The 23532-nt window shown below is 44.1% G+C and overlaps 1 protein-coding gene across 2 annotated transcripts in view; it reads left to right on the top strand.

The window, feature by feature from the left end:
* EXOC6B (exocyst complex component 6B) overlaps positions 1-5896 on the top strand; it is a 566827-nt gene extending 560931 nt beyond the window's left edge. For both annotated transcript variants that reach the window (XM_082264382.1, XM_082264381.1), the window contains one exon: positions 5346-5896. In XM_082264382.1, the coding sequence (XP_082120508.1) occupies positions 5346-5472 (127 nt within the window). In that variant the 3' untranslated portion in view covers positions 5473-5896. The remainder of the gene's footprint in view (positions 1-5345) is intronic.
* Positions 5897-23532: the final 17636 nt, after the last annotated feature.

Here is a 23532-nt window from a genome sequence, read left to right as displayed (position 1 = left end):
CCTCTATTACTTATTCCTTGTTCACCTTTCCTTTCATAACTTCATTCCTCTTTTCTCTCCCTTTCCTCCTGCATACTTATAAACCTCTTTCACTTCCCATTTGTCCTCCATAACGTCATCCCTCTCACACCTCCTATTCCTCCTCCTTAACTTCATCCCTCTTTCACGTTCCATTCCTCCTCCTTAACTTCATCCCTCTCTCACCTCCCAGTTCCTCCTTAACTTCATTCCTCTCACCTCCAGTACCTCCTTAACTTCATCCCTCTTTCACCTCCCATTCCTCCTCCTTAGCTTCATCCCTCTCTTGCCTTCCATTCCTTCTCCTTAACCCCATCCCCTTCTCCTCATCCCCCTCTAACCTCCCATTCCTTCTCCTTAACCACATCCTTCATTCACCTCCCGTTCCTCCTCCTTAACCTCTTCCTTCATTTACCTCCTGTTCCTCCTCCTCTACCTCTTCCCTCACTCACCCTCCCGTTTCTCCTCCATAACTTCATCCCTCTCGCTTCCCATTCCTCTACAACTTCATCCCTCTCTCACTTCTTGTTCCTCAGTAAATTCATCCCTCGATCACCATCTGTTCCTCCTCCTTAACTTTATCCCATTTTGCCTCCTGTTCCTCCTCCGTAACATCATTCCCCTGTCACCTCTTGTTCCTCCTCCAAACTTCATCTTGCTCTCACCTCCTTTTACTTCTCCTTAACCTCATCCCTCACTAACCTCCCTTTCCTCCTCCTTAAACTCATCCCTCTCTCACCTCCCAATCCTCCTTCCCATTCCTCCTCAACCTCATTTCTCTTTCACCTCCCATTCCTCCTTCCCATTCCTCCACAACCTCATCCCTCTCTCACCTCCTATTCCTCCTTTCTATTTCTCCTCCTCATTCTCATCTCTCTCACCTCCTGTTCCTCCTCCTTAACCTCATCCCCCTCTCATCTCCTGTTCCTCCTCCTTAACTTCATCCTTCTCTCGCCTCCCATTCCTCGATAACTTCATCCCTCTCTCACCTCCGGTTCCTCAGTAAATTCATCCCTCGATCACCATCTGTTCTTCCTCCTTAACTTTATCCCTCTTTTGCCTCTTATTCCTCCTCCGTAACATCATTCCCCTGTCACCTCCTGTTCCTCCTCCAAACTTCATCTTGCTCTCACCTCTAGGTTCTCCTCCTTAACTTCATCCCTCTCTCACCTCCTTTTCCTTCTCCTTAACCTCATCCCTCACTGACCTCTCTTTCCTCCTCCTTAAACTCATCCCTCTCTCACCTCCCATTCCTCCTTCCCATTCCTCCTCCTCAACCTATCCCTCCTTTCCATTCCTCCTTAACCTCACCCCCCTCCCATCTTCGTTCCTCCTCCTCAACCTCACCCCCCTCCCATCTTCGTTCCTCCTTCTTAACCTCACCCCCCTCCCATCTTTGTTCCTCCTCCTTAACCTCACCCCCCTCCCATCTTCGTTCCTCCTCCTTAACCTCACCCCCTCCCATCTTCGTTCCTCCTCCTTAACCTCACCCCCCTCCCATCTTCGTTCCTCCTCCTTAACCTCACCCCCCTCCCATCTTCGTTCCTCCTCCTTAACCTCACCCCCCTCCCATCTTCGTTCCTCCTCCTTAACTTCATCCCTCTCCCACCTCCTATTCCTCCTCCTTAACTCCATCCCTTTCTCTCTTCTAGTTTGTCCTCTTTAACTTAATTTTTTCTCTCACTATCCTTCCCTCTTGCATAACTCCTCTCTAATATTCTCTTCCTCCTATATAACTTCATGCTCCTGCATAACTTTATTCTTCTCTCATCTCACCTTCCTTATCCTTAGTTGTATTCCTCTTTCACCCCCCTTTCTTCTCCGTAACTTACTTCCTTTTTCACGTTCCTCAACTTTAATGTTACGGCCCCCTCATTTCCCTTCCCTTTTTCATAACGTCTTCATTGTCTCACTCCTTTTTCCTCTCTAAAACTTCATTACTATTTTACCTACCCTTCCACCTCTAGAACTCCTTACGCGTTTTCCTCGACTTTCTCCATCATAATTTCAACCTGCTCTCACCTTCATTACCTCTCTTTCCTCCTCCATAGCTTAATCCCTCTCCAGCCCTGCTTAAAGCCGGAGTAAACATATTATTTGGAACTTTGGGATCAATGCAATAAAATAATGCAATATTATACATAAGCCATCTCCTATAGGTTCATTTTTGGTAGAAGCAGTTTCTGATTGGTTGCATTACATTTTATCTCTTTTGTTATTTCATCACTTATGTTCTGTCTCGTCATTGACATCAGCTGTTTATAATCAGTTGTCTGGTCAGATCTTGACCAGCTTTTCTCCATTTCATTTTCTCCCATCTATTTTGCTTTTCTCTTTTTTTTGTTCCTTCCATTGTGTTCACCTGGTAAAGAATACATCGTGTGTAAGTATGATTGCAATTCCGCTGTTACTTTTTGTAGTGAGCAAAAGATTTGAACAGATTGTGCATGTCGTCTCGATGTTGTTTTCCTGCCTGGTTTTGAGCTATCTTGTAACTTTCTGTGTTGTGTTTACTAGTCCAGAGAGTGAATTTACTGATATTAATATGATTTGTTGATGCCTGTCCGTGCAGTAATTTTGTTTGCTTCCTATATCAGTGTGTTCTCTTCTTGCCTGTTATAGTCTTTCTTTTGTTTTCCAAGCTTATTAGAGAATACTGTAAGTAAATACATTAAACTCGGGGATAGTAGTTTCCAATAAACTGAATACATCTGATCTTGTTCAGCCATTTAGCATATTCAGATGATTAGATATGTTTGGCTGCTTTAGATATATATTGATGATGTGCACTATTACCAGTATGAAGGAGAGAAACAGAGCGCCTCTAAGTGCAGCAATTTATTATACACTGGACATCACTGTAATGAGCAACTCACTAGACAGAAGTGTGATAAAGCTCGTAGTCTCCGGTCGTAGATGGAATGTAGCTGTAGCCCCCCAGGGCGCCATAGGGTGGAATGTTCCGTGTTGATCTGGCTGACGGCAGAAAACCTGGGCAGGGGAGCCTAGTGTCTTCCGGGTTTGCGGTACGGCTAACCGTCCAAGGACCACGCTGGTGCTATTGGTCCATCTCCGGTGACGGCACGCAGCGTGCGCTGCGTCCCAGCGTGGTCCTTGGATGGTTAGCCGTACCGCGAACCCGGAAGACGCTAGGCTCCCCTGCCCAGGTTTCCTGCCGTCAGCCAGATCAACACGGAACATTCCACCCTACGGCGCCCCGGGGGGCTACAGCTACATTCCATCTACAACCGGAGACTACGCGTTTTATCACACTTCTATCTAGTGAGTTGCTCATTACAGTGATGTCCAGTGTATAATAAATTGCTGCACTTAGAGGCGCTCTGTTTCTCTCCTTATATGTTTCCACAGCGTAGACTTCACTGTGCTTTCTGGAGCTAGCCCTTATATCTACATATATCTTAGTCCAGTGTTCCAGTCCTTATGTTTCCCTTTCATTGTATCATCACCATCCCATCCAGTCTGTATTAGAGCGCTTGCTCCCTTACTTACTATTACCAGTATGGGTTGTGGGCCTTTGCCATGAATCGCCTATTAAAATAAAAAAGAAGTTGGTGTCCTGTTTCTGCAGGACTGAGCCCCACAGGTACTCTTTAAATTGCCGTACAGAGGAGATTTCTCGCATCTCAGGTGAATTTCTTGCACTTCAGTTTTAATGGTATTCTCCAGGAAAGGGTAAAGTTACCTTCGGACTTTGGAAGGCAGCCATGCACGTATAGTCCAGCAGGTCTAAGCCTTTGCTCATGAAGGACATTGTGTTAATTTGCACTTTCGTATTGCCCAGCTATGCCAGGTCGTACCTATGGAAAGAGGAGGAGGTAGCATTTTATAAACGTCCCAGCGGCAGCCTTTTGTGGGGGTTACAGTAGCAATTCTCTCAGAATCATCCCTTGCCAGTTGGGCGTGCATTCTCTAATGTCTATAGGCACCTTTAACAAAGTGGGCTGCACAATAATTTACAACCGTCAACTAATTATATTTCATTTAAAGTATATCAAGACCCCAAAACTAAAATGTAATATATTGGAGCTCACCAGATGGCTGGAGGGAGCCATGGTTGCCACCCAAATTGGACTGTGAACAAATCTGCCTTTGTTCACCTCCATTGCATGATTGCTGATAGGACTGGTAGACCAACAGGTATTTTCTGTATTTGTTCCTAGCCTTAATACAGCCACTACATGTAGGGATTGGTAAGCAGCAATATCTTACATTTTTGTTCTTTCTTTTAGTTCTACCTTAAAGTGGTTCTAAAGGTATAAGGTTTTTACTTTAATGCATTTTTTGCTTTAGGGCAGTGGTTCTCAACTCCGGTCCTCTGGACCCACAAACAGGCCAGGTTTGCAAGATAGCTAAATTACATCACAGGTGATCTAATTTGCTGCTCAGTTTTTGCAGTATTCTAGTCTGCATCTCCCCAAGGTAATACTTAAAATCTGGCCTGTTAGTGGGCCCCGAGGACCGGAGTTGAGAACCACTGCATTAAGGTAAAACCCCTTAATACTTACATGAGCCCTAACTCTATCCAGCGTTGTCAACAAGTCTCTCGTCCGTCTGGGACTCTCCCTCCGCAATTGGCTCCCGCTGCTGTCAATCAAAGTCAGTTAGCCAATCAGAAGAGAGAGGGGGCGGGATCGAGCGGCAGCTCTGTGTCTGGGTGGAGACACAGAGCAGCAGCTCTGGTGCCCCCATAGCAAGCTGCTTGCTGTGGGGGCACTGGACAGGAGGGAGGGGCCAGGAGCAGCGAAGAGTGACCCCAGAGGAGGAGGAACCCGGGCTACTCTGTGCAAGACCAACTGCACATAGGAGGTAAGTATAACATGTTTGTTATTTTTTTAAAAAAAAGCACAAGACTTTATAATCACTTTAACAACCATTCATGAAAGCATCTAACATGTCAGTAGCTGAACCTTCGTGATTTATAATTCTTTAACTGTAATAACTCCTTGGTTCCCAACCTGCGCCCCTTTGGTATATGTTGTATGGCCCTCGGACCTTAGTAGTCTGTAGTGGGAACATTGATTAGGGTAATAGTATTGATCTCTACTAGTCTCATGTAACATTTTCTCAATTTCATATGGTCTTCTGCAGCATATCCCTGCCAACAATATAATAATATATCCTGTCCACGCTCTCTGACCCTCATTTCCTCTATTAGGTCTGCAGTCTCTGACAGTCCTCTCCAGCATTACAAATATTCAACATTATGCGCGGCCCATTGGTGATGTCAGGGGTCACATTTTTGAGGCCCCTTTGTATCTCATAAGTGGACAACCACTGGTCTAACTCCTCTGTTCCTGTTTTCTCAGGATGAAAGACCCCAGCAGGAAGAATAATGTTTTCGCTCAGTTCCGGAGAAATGAAAAAGACAAGCAGAAGCTCATTGAGACCGTGGCCAAGCAGCTCCGGGGCCTAATCAACAGCCACCATTCCTGAAGAGAGCAGTCGGTGCTGAGCACTATACACTGAACAAAACCCGGGCGCGTTCCCCCCCCCCTTTGACATCTCTTTTTAAAACATATCTCCGTCAAGGGGCAATATTTTCTATATTGCGTGCAGCACATGACAACTCCTCCCCGGGTTTTCCATACTCAACGCCGTCTTCTATCTTCCGAGATTTGTACGCTGTGCCAAGATGAACAAGGGAATATAGGATTTTGGTAATGCTTCTGCCAGGTGCGGGTGGCGGTTTCTTATTGCACTGATATAGTCGTTTTTTTTCTCTTTTTTTGTTTCTTCTTTTTTTGACATGTAAAATGTTAGGATTACAGTTTTACACCTTTTTAGAACACTCGGTGACATGCTTAGAAAACAGATGTATTCTTGTAAACAGAACCGTTTTAGTCTGTACATTGATTTTTTTTTTGTTTTGCTTTAAAATAGACGCACTGACTATACTGACCGATTAGGAAGCGTTTTTTTCCGTTATTGTCCCAAAGTGACAGCGGTCTACTGGGAAGGGTAGAAAGTGTTACACAGTTATTCATAGTATTGAATATGTTCTTCCTCGGAGAGGGCACTGGGAATTGTTGTCAGGAAAATGGCAAAACGTTCCAGTGCAACCTTTAGGGCGCGTTTACACTTGCCGCTATTATTGACGCCCGTCTAAAAAAGGGATATGTGGTGAATTGCTTTTAAGACTATGTTTAAAAGGCGGTGAGGAAGTGATATCTTGCCTCTTTGCTGCCTGTTTTGACCCCTAAAATTGTGGCCCACTTGCATGCAATTGCAGGACAGCCCCAATCATTTTAATGGGTTGGGTTTGGCGGCAGTACCATCTGCCGAATTCCATTTTTGCCATAGCCGCAAAGCGCTGTGGCATGTATACAGCCCTGAGTGTCTGCATTTGAAGGTTTGGGTGGGCAGTCGTAGGAAGGTAAACCCGCAGGTCAATCTCCTTCTTTTACTGACCCCTAGCCGCCTATGTGCCCTTAGGCTTGCCCTCAAAGCGTCTCAACTGTTGTAGAATCACCGTTCCTTTTTTGTAGAAATCTTAAGCCCCAAGCCTTGCCTTACATAAGCAGTCCATACATGGAGCGAATTTCTATCCTGCAAGCACAGGTTGCTGGAAAAAAATGTGCTTGATTCCCCTATTAATACAGACAGCGTTGACGGGGGAATTTCTCCCGCTGAGCCATTGTATGGCAGTGAAATTAATGAGATTTGAACAGTCTATGCTTGGCCTTAGTTTTACTATAGTTTTTAAAGCGGTGTTCCAGCCTCATCCCCTCCCCCTCCAAGAACTAAAAGTCAGCAGCTACACATACTGTAGCTGCTGATTAATAATATTAGGACACTTACCTGTCCTGGAGTCCAGCGATGTCGGCACCGCAGCCGATGTTTCCATTGGCTGTCGGGTGCTGCCGCCGCCATTGCCAGTGAGGGAACCCGGCAGTGAAGACTTGCGGCTTCTCGGGCGGGTCCCTAATCGCGCTGCGCATTTGGTTCGGAGGAGGAGGGGATCAAACTCCCGAGGGACGGTGCAGTGTCCCGGAAGTGGGGAAGGGTACCTGTCAAAAACAGGTACCCGTTCCCCCATCCCCCCTGAAAGGTGCCAAACGTGGCACTGGAGTGGAGTAGGAAGCAAATGAGCGGAAGTTCAATTTTTGGGTGGAACTCCGCTTTAAGCAGCCTGAGTATGTGTAACCAGGTGTATTCAATTTGGAACTAAACCTATTGATTTAACAGTTTCAAAAAACAGTTGTGTGCCAGGAATTTAACTGTCCCATTTGCTTGTGCTCTCAACAAAACTGTCAAACCATGAAATGGCTAGTGTCGTAACTGATCACATGTGCAGCATCATGGCAATTAAAGAACAAACATAGGCTAAGGTGGCAGCTTCCTTGACTGAAAACAATAGGATCGTTTAGTGCCGCTTTAAAGAGGAACTTCAGTCGCTCCTCTGCTTACCTGTCATGCAGTATTCTCTTGGGTTCAGATACTTACCTGCCCAGCAGATCCAGCATTGTCCGGCTGCAATCCGCAGACCAGGTCCTGTGCTGCCATTTTGGTCTTTCTTATTCATTGGAAGCCGGATGCCTCTTTTGGATTAAGGCAGCCGGCCTCCAAGGACGACCACAGCTTCCCCACTCCTGCAGCCTCCTGGCATATGTGACATGGAATCCCAAGAGACTGAGGCAGCAGGGACACATCATTCTTGCTTAGGCGGGAAGGGCAAGGCTTAGAGCCAAAAAAAAGAAAATGTTTTTCAATTTGTAGACACACTTATTTCATTGTGCACATACAGCGAGTCATGAACAGTTAATCTTGTATACCATCAGTGTGTACATCAGGAGTATTTACAAAGCTTTTGCAAATTTTCCAGCTAGTTGTGAGCAGCTTTGTTAAAGACTTTAACACTTTTAATGGCAAACCCATTTTTGCTATTTTTTTTTTCTTAAAAAATTACATTTTAGGCTTGAAGGTTTTTTTTTTTAAAACCCCCAAACATTTTCTAAAAGCAGAGACCCCAGAGAATAAAATGGGGGATGTAGAATTGATGCTCACACTCCAGTGTACATGGTGATGATACCTAATTTTTGTTTTTGTATGTATGTGCGCCTGACACTGACTTTTATGTTCTTTAACAACCTTTTTGTTTTTTGTATTATTTTTTTTTTCACTCAACTGTTCTTCTATCACAGAGGGGGTAAATAGTCCTCTATGTGATAGCATAATCAAAATAAAAGGAGACATAGGTGTTGATTTACTAAAACTGGAGCTGTGCATGGTAGCTTGTTGAATAAGGCCCCTTTCACACTGGCGATCCGATCCGCCTGACAGTTTTTCAGGTGGACCTGATCGGATACTCCATGCATCCCTATGGGGCAGCGGATGTCAGCGGTGACATGTCCGCTGACACCCGCTGCTCTCTGATCCGATCCTGTCCGTGAAATTCGGATCGGATGGGATTGGATGAGAACGGACAGGCGGTCCATTTTCATCCGATCTCCCCATAGAGGACAGCGGGGATCTGACAGCTCCATCTCTGCACACAGAGCGGAGACGGAGCTGTCATCCGCCTGCTCAGCGGCGATCAGCGGATCGTTCCCCCGCCGAGCAGAACGGACTCCGTCGGGCACACCGCCCCTGTGAAAGGGGCCTTAAGCTTTGACAAATAATAAAAAAAACTGGAAGCGGATTGGTTTCTATGCAGAGCTGCACCAGATTTTACACTCTCTAGTTTTAGTAAACCAACCTCCTAATGTCTTCTCCATTGAAGCTGACAAAACCTTCTATGTGACAGCATCATTGAAACAGCAGGTCCTCTTTAAGCAGACATCAGAGATTTATTATACTCCTAATGTCACCTCCAGACACAACTGAAGCTTATCAAGCCCAGATTGTGATTGTTTGGCTTCTCAGCAGCAGGGGGAATAACTGCTCTGAACCCGGAAGTTATCGCTGTCCATTGTAATAAGCCAATCACATTCACAGTTTAACTCAGTCTTCCAGATTATGTACACAGCTCTTTTCTCATCAGTTGTCTTATTTCAGCTATATATATATATATATATATATTTTTTTTTTTAGTCCTGGATAGAGTGTAAAAGAGTCAACCCTTCCCTACTCTACTAAAAAAAAATAAAAAGTGTTCATGTCCTCATTATAGAGACACATGCATATTGGCCAGCACACCAAGGATCTTGCACAGCAGTCCGAAGAAACGTTTTATTCCAAAAGGATCACATCAGGATAGGTGCAATGTTTTTGGAGTCACGCAGGACCCCTTCGTCAGGCATGTGATGAGGGGTCCTGCGTGACTCCGAAACGTTGCACCTATCCTGATGTGATCCTTTTGGAATAAAAAGTTTTTTTTGGACTGCTGTGCAAGATCCTTGAAGTGCTGGCGAATATGTATGTATCCGGGATAGATCCAGTGTCCAGCTGGTGATTGCTGTAGCACCCACAACTGATTTGCCTATATACAGGAAGGTGTGCAATGGGAATATGAACTATTATACTCATTATAGAGACTTCTGCTCATTGGGGACGAAAATGGCAATTCACTAACCAATGACAGATACACTAACCTTTCCTCACTCTATAAATAAAATATTTTAGCTAAAGTTAGGCTAGTTGATGGCAGATGCATTCACCTGATAAACCGGACCTCGGTGTACAATTGAAATTGACTGAAAGACCAATCTCCCTTAGCACTGAAAGGGAAACTCACCCCCCATTTTTTGTTTTTTTGTTTGTATCCTCTCTTACCTTGTTTGCTGGTTTATTCACTATAAACATACTGACAAGCCCATGAATCCAGTGTTAATCTGCATCAATCCGCCGCTCCACTGCTTCAGACCATGCCATAGAACATCTTCTCTAACATCATCCAGAGCTGGCTATCTCTTCCTGGTTGTTGTTCTCCTCAATAAAGATGATGTACATGTGCCATCAGAGGGCTGGCTGCATGAACTGCAAAGAAGCCTTTGCATATACATAATTTTGAATAGTTGACCGGAAGCCTCCTAGGAGTGCAGCTTGGGAGCTACATCATGAGAAATACAGAAATGGGGGGCTGCAAGATACAAGCTTTCTCTTGTATGGAATAATCTAAGTCTCTTCCAGACAGTTAGTCGGAGGGCAGTAAAAGAAAAAAGGTGAAAGCTATATTTTACGGGAATTTTATGGGAAAACATAACTAGTGACAACTGGTTAATAATACACATGACTTCAGCTAACTAAACATGATCTAGTTAGGCTTTAAAATTACTTTGAAAATACCTATTAGTTGCGGTCACTAGTTCAAGTGAAGGGCCCTTTAAAAAAAAAAAATAGGAATCTTTGGGGGCCGGAGAATGTTGCATGCATCAAAGCGTGTTGCTGTACAAGCCACTGCACCGTAGTGCACCTTTTCAAACCTTTTTACCCCAAGAGGAAGCCTTGAAATTAATTTTGGGTCTCAGGGAACCCCAGCTAAAACCAATTCACTGGGGCCCAGAGGGAAAAATGCCACTGGCATTGGTGGTCAGTGTGGAAAAGGCCTCTTGTGTTGGGGTTTAGTGGGGAAAAGGCCTCTTGTGTTGGGGTTTAGTGGGGAAAAGGCCTCTTGTGTTGGGGCTTAGTGGGGCAAAGGCCTCTTGTGTTGTGGTTTAGTGGGGAAAAGGCCTCTTGTGTTGGGGTTTAGTGGGGAAAAGGCCTCTTGTGTTGGGGTTTAGTGGGGAAAAGGCCTCTTGTGTTGGGGTTTAGTGGGGAAAAGGCCTCTTGTGTTGGGGTCAATGCAACTGGAAGGAGACTAGTTACCTGATTGGTCTTTTTATTTATGCAGTTTTTATTGTTTGATTTAAGAACTTTCATAGGCATTAATGTTTCCTGTTCCTTATAATTCATATGAAAGTCACTCCTACTCTAGTTTCAGATGGACACTGTTAGCTGGACCAATCAGTAGTATTTTTTTTTATCTCTGAGTCTCCAGGGGGTGAGATATTTTTGGCCCCTTTCACACGGGCTTTCCGATCCTTTTGTCAGTTTTACAGGCGAACCGGATCGAATGTTCCATGCAGCCCTATGGAACGGCGGATGTCAGCGGAGACATCTCTGCTGACACCCGCTGCTATCCGATCCGATCCTGTCCGTGAAGTCCAGACGGATGAAACCCCTATTTTCCATCCACCTGGAGGATCGGAGCAGATGAGAAAGGACAGGCGGTCCGTTCTCATCCGATCTCCCCATAGAGGACAGCGGGGAACTGACCGCTCTGTTTCTGCACACAGAGCGGAGACTGAGCTGTCATCCGTCTGCTCAGTGGGGATGGGCAGATCGATCCCCCACTGAGCAGAACTGACTCCATCTGGTGCACCACCCATGTAAAAGGAGCCTTTCACAGTGAATTAGCAGAGTATGATACCATCATTTGGCCTTCAGCATTAAATGGAACTGGGAATTCTGCTGGAGAGATCCAACCAATAACATGAAGACAGCGAGTGGTTCACAAAACTGAAGTACGTGTTTCAGGTGGTGTCAGGCTTCATGGAGTCTCAGCTGCTACTTTCTGCAGTTCTCATGAGATATTTCTCCTCCAGCATCTCAATGGCCGTCATGCATTTTAGTGACCTTCTTACAGCACAATTTATTCATTTAAGATTTTCTCAGCTTCTGTTTGCACACATTGTTTTCGTTTCTGGATTTGACATTCGATCTAAAAGTATTCTAATCATACTAAACTGATTATGATGATGACAAAATACACAACTGATTTATATCCTAGTTCCTGTCTGTCCTTTAATACTGTTACCTTACCGGTTCTCTGTGACATTATGTGCCATAGTAGTGCTGCCGTCTTGCTGGAAGGTATGGATGAATAGCATAGATGTTATGGTGAGAATGAAAACTCAAATGTAGCATTATTAGTAACAGAATAGTTTAGAAAGAGTTCATTTATAGCTGTTTGACTTGACCTATAGAGCCTGATTACAGGTGATCACGTGAGATGTCAGGTCAGAAACTCCAGAATAAATGCACAGATCTTCATAACACCTCTTCCATTGAATGGGAAACATATGGTTTACACGCTGAATGCACTAGGTTTTTCTACATTAGTCATTCACATTTGCCTTTTCTTACCTTTTCAATGGTTTTTGGAAGGTTACAGGTGGTTTGGTAATGGCTAAATCTATCTTATTTTACAGTACGTCCTATAAGGCCTGGCCATTCATGGTCACCCAGCCTAAGTCATTAGTACATTACCTATCAGACCTGGCTATTCACAGTCACCCAGCCTAAGTCATGCCTACATTACCAATAAAACCTGGCCATTAACAGTCATCCATTCTAAGTCGTTAGTACATTACCTGTCAGGCCTGGTCATTCACAGTCATACAGCCTACGTCATTAGTACATTACCTATCAAACCTGGTTATTCACAGTCATACAGCCTAAGTCATTAGTACATTACCTATCAGGCCTGGCCATTCACAGTAATCCAGCCTATGTCATTTGTACATTACCTATCAAACCTGGTTATTCACAATCATACAGCCTAAGGCTCCATGTACACGGGACGTTGTTAAAAAGTCCCTTTGAATGCTGGAATTTTTAGGACGTTTGAAACGTCCGTTAGGTCGCGTTTTTACCCGTGTTTTGCGGGAATTTGCGTTTAGAACCGTTCCTAGAGGTCAAAAGAATTATTCCCCTTTAAAATGGAAAAACGCGAGCGCTAAACGCGGGTCATCGCGTTCGGTCGCGTTTTTGCGTTTGAAACGTCGGGAAACACACGTTCGAACGCAAATAATTGCTTTCCAAAAAACGTCCCTGAACTCAACTGCCTGCAAATGACTGTAAAGACCCTGTGTACATGGACAGATAAGATAACATAGAGGTGGGTTCAGGGGCTTCTGAAAAAAAAACGCCCAACTGCTCCTAAACGGCCATTTACAACGTCCCGTGTACATGGAGCCGAAGTCATTAGTACATTACCTATCAGGTCTGGCCATTCACAGTCATCCAGTCTAAGTCGTTAGTACATTGCCTATCAGACCTGGCCATTCACAGTCATCCAGTCTAAGTCATTAGTACATTACCTATCATACCTGGCCATTCACAGTCACCCAGCCTAAGTCATTAGTACATTACCTATCATGCCTGGCCATTCACAGTCATACAGCCTACGTCATTAGTACATTACCTATCAGGCCTGGCCATTCACATTCATCCAGTCTAAGTCATTAGTACATTACCTATCAGGCCTGGCCATTCACAGTCATCCAGCCTAAGTCATTAGTACATTACCTATCAGACCTGGCCATTCACAGTCACCCAACCTAAGTCATTAGTACATTTCCTATCAGGCCTGGCCATTCACAGTCATACAGCATACGTCATTAGTACATTACCTATCAGACCTGGCCATTCACAGTCATACAGCCTACGTCATTAGTACATTACCTATCAGACCTGGCCATTCACAGTCATCCAGTCTAAGTCATTAGTATATTACCTATCAGGCCTGGCCATTCACAGTCACCCAACCTAAGTCATTAGTACATTACCTATCAGACCTGGCCATTCACAGTCACCCAAACTAAGTCATTAGTACATTTCCTATCAGGCCTGGCCATTCACAGTCATCCAGTCTAAGTCATTAGTACATTACCTATCAGGCCTGGCCATTCACAGTCATCCAGTCTAAGTCATTAGTACATTACCTATCAGGCCTGGCCATTCACAGTCATCCAGCCTAAGTCATTAGTACATTACCTATCAGACCTGGCCATTCACAGTCACCCAACCTAAGTCATTAGTACATTTCCTATCAGGCCTGGCCATTCACAGTCATACAGCATACGTCATTAGTATATTACCTATCAGACCTGGTTATTCACAATCATACAGCCTAAGTCATTAGTACATTACCTATCATGCCTGGCCATTCACAGTCATCCAGTCTAAGTCGTTAGTACATTGCCTATCAGACCTGGCCATTTACAGTCATCCAGTCAAAATCATTAGTACATTACCTATCAGGCCTGGCCATTCACAGTCATCCAGTCTAAGTCATTGGTACATTACCTATCAGGCCTGGCAATCCATAGTCATCCAGTAAATTTGGAAATAGAAAAAAGAGAGATAAATTCCAATCTGGGTGTGTTTTCATTTTCTCATTTATCCAGGTCATGGTATATCTAGTACAAGTTGGTCATATTCAGCTGGACTTGTATTATTAAAAACCCCAAAACCACTGCGCTTAGGTGAAAAAACAAACAACAGCTGCCAGCACTAAAATTTGTGAAATACATACATAGAGTAATTTATGAAAATAATTCAGATATTCCATGAAAATAGCCCACATACACAGGTCTTGGCATTCCTCACTACACTGCACTAAATTTTCCAAGATATTCCGCTGGTGTTGGGTTTTTTGGATATATACAGTGGAGATCGAAAGTTTGGGCACCCCAGGTAAAAATTTGTATTAATTTGCATAAAGAAGCCAAGGAAAGATGGAAAAATCCAAAAGGCATCAAATTACAGATTAGACATTCTTATAATATGTCAACAAAAGTTAGATTTTATTTCCATCATTTACACTTTCAAAATAACAGAAAACAAAAAAATGGCGTCTGAAAAAGTTTGGGCACCCTGCAGAGTTAATATCTTGTACTGCCCCCTTTGGCAAGTATCACAGCTTGTAAACGCTTTTTGTAGCCAGCCAAGAGTCTTTCAATTCTTGTTTGAGGTATCTTTGCCCATTCTTCCTTACAAAAGGTATTTTCTTGATACTGATTAGAATTGAAGAAACCGATTGGATGAACTTCGAAGCACTTTAAAATTACAGAACAAGTCCAGAAGAATGTGACCAACTACTAGAAAAGGCTTAATCTTTGCAACAAACAAAAATTATTTTAGTTACAAGTTAGATGAGCAAGTACGATTAAATTTAACCTTTTTATTTTTTTTTTTTTTTTGCTGACCTTTCTAGACTGCAAATTGGGAATGGGGTTTGTATTGGATATTAAAAAAAAGAAAATTAGATCTATAAACTACAGCCAGCCACTTTAATATGCAGCCTATCAAATCTCTAGGAAGTAACACCATCTGTGCCATTAGCTCTTGAGGTGGAAGAAGGCTTACTAAATGACCACCAGATTTGTATTGCTTATTAGCAAAGGGATTCAGTACACACAAAGCTGAAGATTTAAATTTGCAAATTTCTAAATTCAACAATCCATCACCAAATTCAGAAATGTTCTCAGACATATGCCCAGTAATGAACCGGTGTCTGGACTAAGCTGTAACTGAATGATCAGTCATAGGGTAGTCCACGACACTTGAAAATTCTTTAAACCATTGCAAAGCAAAAAAGTTTTATTGGCCGTAAGCAAAAAAAAAAAGATATTTTTTTTGAAGCTCCGTGGTGTAGTGAGCACACACAAAATTAAACACCAGATACATAAAAAAAAAGTGAAGCACACAGTGAACAGGGTGTACACATTGTCCTCCTCCAAAGAGAAAGGACCCGGCCCCTATTGTCCTGGGACACAAGGCTCCTGACAGGGACTGGGGTACCCGTGGTACACCCAGCCAAAACTAGGCTGACCCCTGTCTTCGGGAGGGGTGCTGAAGCAAGGCTCACCCAAATACTAGGTGGGGTGGCGCTCCCAAAAGGTCATGCACCCGCCCCCCCTAAAATTTTCAGGGCAATCACCTCTGACTTTCAGAAGGTTCAAACCTTATGACTTTATCCTAAATGCTGCCTAGTTCTGATGAATGGACTACACACAGTGAGATCACATGGACAAGAACCAACAGTTCCTGACCCCTAGTTAAGACCATCCTCTGGCAGCACCATCCCAGAATTAAGCCCCGTACACACGATAAGAAATTCGGCCGGGAGATTTCGTCCGACGACCGATCTGCCGATTTTCGGCTGGCTAGTATGGTGCTTCCGACAACCGACTCCGACTTTTTGGCCGAAAAAATCCTGGTGTGCAGGCTATATAATTTTTGTCGTCCGTCAACACACGTCCGATTTTCGTCTCATTAGTACAGATTTCGATGGGGAAAAAATCTTATGAGCAAGACTGGGCATGCTCAGAGATGAAAGAACACATAGAAAGCAATCCAACACATGACATCACTTCTAAAATAGAATTCTGTCGTACAGGAAAATTCGTGTGCAGTCTAGAGCACATTCCAACCAACAGACACCACTCTGGACAAAAGATAGACGACCGGTCGGCGGAAATTCGTTGCGTGTGTACGAGGCTTAAGGGTAGCACACAGGCTTGCACTGCTAGTTGGAAAATACAATGTAGATCATGGGTGTCCAACCTTTTGGCTTCTCTGGGCCACATTGAGTGTAGAGAAATTTTCTCGGGCCGCATATAAAATGTATACAATAGTTAAGGTATGTACTAAAATGCCGCCGCGCCCCCCCCGTACTAATTGAACACAACTAGAGGATGATTAAATGAAATGGAATCAGTATACAGAGGTTTACGTCTTCTGAGAGATAATAAAGGAACACTCTAACCACCATGACCACTTCAGTGATTTGAAGTGGTCATGGTGATAGGAGTCAGAAACACTGCACATACTTGCCTCCCCCCCTCCCCTCTGAGGCAGCCTCTGCCTACCGTTAGTTGGAAGCTGCTGTGGCTGTGCCCCTGACCCAACTTCCTTCCTCCCCAGCAAAAAAAATTTTCAGGGGGCAGTGGGCCGCATGCGGACCTCGGGCCGCAGGTTGGACATGCCTGATGTAGATCAATGTTCTCCCAACACGAGCCACTGTACCTGAGAATGTTCATCTACAAATTGCGACCAGGAAACAGTTGAGGCCAAGAAAATGCAGCAAAGGTCAGAGGTATGCAAGGGGTGAACTCTGGTTTTAAGATTTCTTTAATGCTTTGTGATTAATTTTCAAATCATGACTAAAGTAGGTTAAATAAAAGAAAGTGGTCTTTTTTATGTAATTTTGATGGACTGATGTCCAGCCTTACATCCATGAGCTACCGCAAAGTCCTCCATAATGCTTCAGATGTATCACCAGTTGCTAGTGGATTCAGAGGCCATATGCTGGTTCATCTCAAAATAATGGCTGCCACTGCGTCATGCACTCTTTAAGACGCCGTGACTGGACTACTTGACAATGGTTTATCCAGGATGATAAAGGGAAGAAAGTATCTTGTTTAATGGATGGGAGTTCATATTTTGTCCTGTCATGCAAGAACGCACTTTTATCTCCTCTCTCTTCGAGGGGGGCTGACCTTAGAGATCTGTTATATTTGAAGGCTATGATGGGACTCGGAGCCTTCACACCTTTTCCTCTCCTTGGTAGTACAGTGTGAGCAGTAGGCCCTCCGGGTTCAAGAATTAGAGACGCCTGTGGAATAAAAAACATGAAATACAGGACGACACACTGACAGAATGTGTATGACTGGAAATGTTGTCTCTGCGTGCCCTCTGTACTATAGCACACTCCTTGTAGAAACAAATAAAAAAATAAACAATTTGTGTCTGTTTATTCATGTTTTGTAGAGATTCTTTCAGTCCTTCACAAGGTTCTTCTCAAGTGAGATACTCCATTCATGACACCATGCAGTTCAGCAGTTTACATCTCTCAGCTCATTCATTTACACAGGAGAGTCTGGCTGTTTGCAGTCTGAATCACTATCTGAAATAAATGAGTTCTGCTTGTTGGGGGAAAGAAGAAACATTTCACTTCTACCCTAACTTTCTGGATGTGCAGTAACCCTAAGTTAATGCTGATGCCTTAAGTGTTACATCATGATCCATACCAGCCTTTCTCAACTATTTTAACCACTTTACCACCGGAGGATTTTGCTGTCTTACGTCCAGGCCACTTTCTGCGATTCGGCGCTGTGCAAATTTAACTGACAATTGCGCGGTCGTGCGACGCTGTACCCAAACGAAATTTACGTCCTTTTTTTCCCCACAAACAGAGCTTTCTTTTGGGGGTATTTGATCACCTGTGCGATTTTTACTTTTTGCACTATAAACAAAAAGAGTGTAAATTTTTAAAAAATAACAATATTTTTCACCTTTTTTTATATGAAATTCCCCCCAAAAAAATGTAAAAAAATCAAAATTTTTTTAATTTTTTGGCCAATTTGTTTTCTGCTACATATTTTTGGTAAAAAAAAATCGCAATAAGCGTATTTTGATTGGTTTGCGCAAAAGTTATTGCGTTTACTAACTAAGGGAAAGATTTTTGGTGTTTTTTTTTTTAACGAGTAATGGCGGCGATCTGCGATTTTTTTTGCGGGGCTGCGACATTGCGGCGGACAGATCGGACCCTTGACTGACATTTTTGACACTTTTGGGGGTACCAGTGACATTACTACAGTAATCAGTGCTATAAATATGCACTGTTACTGTAAAAATGAAAATGGCAGGGAAGGGGTTAATTTTATTGGAGAGGGAGGGGTTAATGTATGCTTGGTGCTTACTAACGTGTGTGGGGGGAGGTGACTGAGTGACACAGGGACAGATCGCATGTTCAGCTATGCTGAACCCTGCAATCTGACCCTGTCTGTCACTTAGGAGATCCGCCCGCTTTGTTTACACAAGCGGGCGGATCTCCAGACTCGATTCCCCGACGATCGGGGAAGAGCGGTGGTGATTACCGCCGCTCCTCCCCTGGCCCGACTCCCGCTGTGACTGAAAACAGCGGGAGTGAGCCTCCGGCGGCGCGCAAGCGCCGCCCAGAAGGGGAGGAGTCCAGCGACGTAGGTCTATGTCGTTGGACGGGAACGAGCCACTTTGCCGCAGTACAGTCAACGTGACTGGTCGGCAAGTGGTTAAAAGATATATAAAGTATCTCACATAAGTGAGTACACCCCTCACATTTTTGTAAATATTTTATTCTATCTTTTCATGTGACAACACTGAAGAAATGACACTTTGCTACAATGTAAAGTAGTGAGTGTACAGCTTGTATAACAGTGTAAATTTGCTGTCCCCTCAAAATAATTCAACACACAGCCATTAATGTCTAAACTACTGGCAACAAAAGTGAGTACACCCCCAAGTGAAAATGTCCAAATTAGCCATTTTCCCTCCCGATACTGTATATACACACACACTATCATATAGGCAAAAGATTATAAGTATCTTTAAACCATATGACAATCCCCTGCCAGTTGTTCTCAGGTGGGAAATGTTGATTGGCTGGGTTGGAGTCTTCTAACCAATCATTATTGTTCCCTGGAGGTTTTGATGTTTCAGATGTTATCCCCTTAGTACATAGACTATTGCATCTTTGGGCAATAGGATCACATGTGCCCAATCAGTGTGCCTTTTATTGTCTACAGTAGTGTTTGCACAAACTTGAGGCATCTTAGTCTAAAAAAAAAACTTACTTTTTACTTAACAATGGGAAACTTGAGCCTGGGATGATGCACACAACCACCTTAACGAAATTAACTTTAAATCAAAGGCTCCATCTTTATTTGAATGCTGGGGGCTGGCCTGGATCAGCATCATGTGTTGCCAAGGTGCGGTTGGGCCAGCCACCAGCATCATAGTAATAAAAGATGATATGCATAACTGATTGTTTTGGGGCTGGAGACCAACCAAGCCGTCCTTGTCATGGCACTAATCCTGGCAAAACTTGGGCCCCATACTTGCTGCACCCCAGCTGACAAACACTGGTCTACAGAATTTCCTGCCAACTGTTGATTGGCTGAGCTGGAGTCTTCCAACTAATCACTATCAATCCTGAAGGTAACAATGGCTCTGGTGTTATCTCCTTAGTATATAGATATGCATCTTTCTGCATAATCTCACCCGTGCCCAATCACACTGCCATTTATGGTCTACAGGAAGGTTGCTCAACCCGTGGCCCACGGTCTTAAACCAGTGTATAGATATGCATCTTTCTGCATAATCTCACCCGTGCCCAATCACATTGCCATTTATGGTCTACAGGAAGGGTGCTCAACCCGTGGCCCACAGTCTTAAACCAGTAAAACGCATGCCCATGCTCCGGATGGCGGGTGTGCAAGCCCAGATTGTGATCAATGGGTTGCCAACCTGCCATCCCAGAACTTCAGAGTGCATCGAGCGAAGGAAGCACACAACCACAGAGGGAGCAGAAGCTGCATAAGCCAATGCTTTCTCTGTAGCGCCGACTCCTGCCCCAGGTGTTGTTATACGGAGGGCACTCCAATTGGGACCTTTCTAGCAGTCTGGAGAGCGATGCCAGCAGGAGCTGGAAGAGGTAAAGAAGGTGAGTGTATAGACTAACTGGTAGAATACCCTCCTTACAGTGGTGGTCAGAATGCCACTCTCACAAACTGCTAAAAAGATCATTGCAGCTAACGTTGTCCCCAGAACTATTCAGGCAACATCAGATGGGAGTTCAATCAACCACAGCACAAGAAAACCCTACTGACCTCTGGAGGAACCTTGGACTTCCATTAAGCCTTGGTTGATAATGGCTGCATTAGTAAAGTATACGGGTGACAATCACAAGTCTTGTATGGTACTGTTTTTTTTTGTGTTTATTTTTTTAGGTAATTTCAGCAGCAAATACCTTGTGACCCTGCCATTCCCTTTCCTTTTCATAAATCATTCTAACCACGGAAGTAGATCCATGCTGGCATGGCCAGTTTGCGTCCTATACATGAGCTACAGGATGCACATTACCCCTTTTGTTTTGTAGTTATTCCTGCTAACACATGGAAATAATTACAAAACTAAAGGGACACACTGTAGGGAGACACAACTGTAGTCCCTGCATGCAAGGGTGGCTCAGTGGGATGCTACCAGAGAAAGGAGCCATCCTGTGACGGGAAACGTGGAGCAGTGGTCATGGCACCAGCTTACACTGAAACACAGACAAGGTTTCAAAGATAAAGAAGCTGCATACTCGTTAGGCCACTGAAAGCTTTAGACCAGGTTCACATATGTGCAGCCGCAGTTTCCAGCCTGTGGTCTGGTGTTATTCAGGTCTGAATTTTTACTTGAATTCGCACCTAAGCGGGACACAAAAATGCACAGGTCCCTTTTGGAAACCACACCACGGCCTCCCAGGACATGTGTGAACCAGCTCCAGTGAGAGCTGGTCACACTCGCATGTCATGCGAATTGGATGTGGTGAAAACCGAATCCAATTCGCACATATGTGAGCCAAGCCAAAGTGTGGAAGGCCAGGCTATTCCTAACTATGCTCAAATCTGCTCCCAATCCCCTTTTAACCACCTCAATAAATACCAGACACTTTGAACCCCTTTTTGCCCAGACAATTTTCAGATTTCACTGCTCTCACACTTTGAATGACAATTACTCAGTCATGCAGCACTGTGCTCAAATTAATTATTTTTTTTGAGACTGATAGAGCTTTCTTTTGGTGGTATGTAAAACCCACTGGGTTTTTAAAACTTTTTTTTTTTTGCTATATAAAGGGAAAAAATACCGAATATTTGTAAAAAAAAAAAAAAAAAATTGCAAGACACCCCCCAAAATCAAAGTGAAAAAATTATGCAGCAGGCTAGTCCATTTTGCTGAAATTTCATTGCAGCAACTCAAAATGATACTGGTAGTTTGTATGGCCCCACGTGCTTGTATGCATGCCTGACAACATTGGGGCATGCTCCTAATGAGACTACAGATGGTGTCCTGGGGTATTTCCTCCCAGATCTGGACCAGAGCATCACTGAGCTCCTGAACAAACTGAGGTGCAACCTGGTGGCATCAGATGGACCAAAACATAATGACCTAGAGGTGTCCTATTGGATTTAGGTCAGGCGAGCTTGAGGGCCATTCAATGGTATCATCTTCATCCTCCAGAAACTGGCTGCATACTCTCAGCACACGAGGCCGGGTATTGTCTTGCACCATGAGGAACCCAGGACCCACTGCACCAGTGTGGGGTCTGATGATGGGTCCAAAGATTTCGTCCCGATACCTAATGGCAGTCAGGGTGCCATTGTCTAGCTCTGTGTTTCTCAACCTTTTATCAGTCAAGACACCCTTTAAAAATAATGGACAGTCTCGAGGCACCCAATTCTAAAATGTAAAGGCTATTCTAATAGTTTTACATAATGCAGCAACATCCACAAGTCCAAATAAGACATCTAGCATTAGAGGTGATTGATTCTTCCAAAGCAAATACACCTTTGCAAACTTGTACTGACTAGTATACCATTCTTCTCTTCCCCCTCTGTTTTTCTCCTTCACTCAGCTAATGTGACCCTAACACTGATGAAGAGGGGTAGGGAAGGGTAAAAAAGGATGCTATGCAGGCGACTGACATCCTCCTCATCAACTGATGATTCCATTGTCCATTAGAACACTGGCAGCTAGAAGGTTGTAATGGTGCACAATGAAATCCTGCAACTTAGTGTAAATGAAAGGGCAGCCTTCATCCACATGGTGGCTTGTATACAATTTTTGGGCAATATTAGGGCATTTGCCAAGGCACCCCAGCCTGTAGAGGTCTGTGCGTCCCTCCATGGGATATGCCTCTCCAGACCATGCTGAACAATGTTACAGGCAGCATAATGTTCTCCATGGCTTCTCCAGACCCTTTCACGTTCGTCACATGTGCTCAGAGTGAATCTGCTCTCATCTGTAAAAAAGCACGGCGCCAGTGGCAGACCTGCCAATTCTGGTGTTTAATGGCAAATGCCAATCAAGCTCCACAGTGCCGGGCAGTGAGAACAGGGCCCACCAGAGGACGTCGGGCCCTCAAGAAGTCTGTTTCTGATTGTTTGGTCAGAGACATGTACACCAGTGGCCTGCTGGAGGTCATTTTGTAGGGCTCTGGCAGTGCTCATCCTGTTCCTCCTTGCACAAAGGAAGACTGCCTGTGTAACCTCTATAGGGTCCAGGTATCGCCCCATGCTACCAGTAGTGACACTGACCCTAGCCAAATGCAAAACTATTGAAAACAGTCAGAAAAGATGAGTAGGGAAAAAAGTCAGTGGCCTCCACCTGTAGAACCATTCCTGTTTTGGAGATCATCTCATTGTTGCCCATCTAGTGCACCTGTTGTTAATTTCATTAACACCAAAGCAGCTGAAACTGATTAACAACCCCCTCTGCTACTTAACACACCAGATTAATATCCCAGGAGTTTAATTGACTTGATGCTATACTCTGTGTACATTAGAAAAGTGATCAATCTTGATGTACTGATGGCCTATCTCATTTCTTGAGGCCTTATAATGCCAGGAAAGAACAAATATCCCATAAATTGCCCCTATTTTAGAAAGTAAACAGTTGTAATTTTTTGTCAAAATTATTTGGAATTTTTTTTACATTTTCTTGCTAGAGCAGTACAGCATCCTCATGTGACTGCTGTGGGAGTTATATTCTGTCTACCCTATGAAAGGAAGAGGCTTATACTTACCTAATCAAATGGAGATCCAGTCATGTGATCAGCTCCCAACAGCGGCTTCAGGAGAGAGACAGGACAGCCAACAACGGGTGACCTATAGCAAGCCTATGGGTGATGTCAATGCCCAGGCATTTCAGTCGTTGTCGGTGATCATTCCTCCCTCCTGAAGCCAGCCGCTGGGGATATCGCGT

Source organism: Pelophylax lessonae (genome assembly GCF_965119305.1).
Source record: "Pelophylax lessonae genome assembly, chromosome: 1".
Lineage (NCBI taxonomy): Eukaryota > Metazoa > Chordata > Amphibia > Anura > Ranidae > Pelophylax > Pelophylax lessonae.
This window is presented reverse-complemented; position numbering and strand designations above follow the sequence as displayed.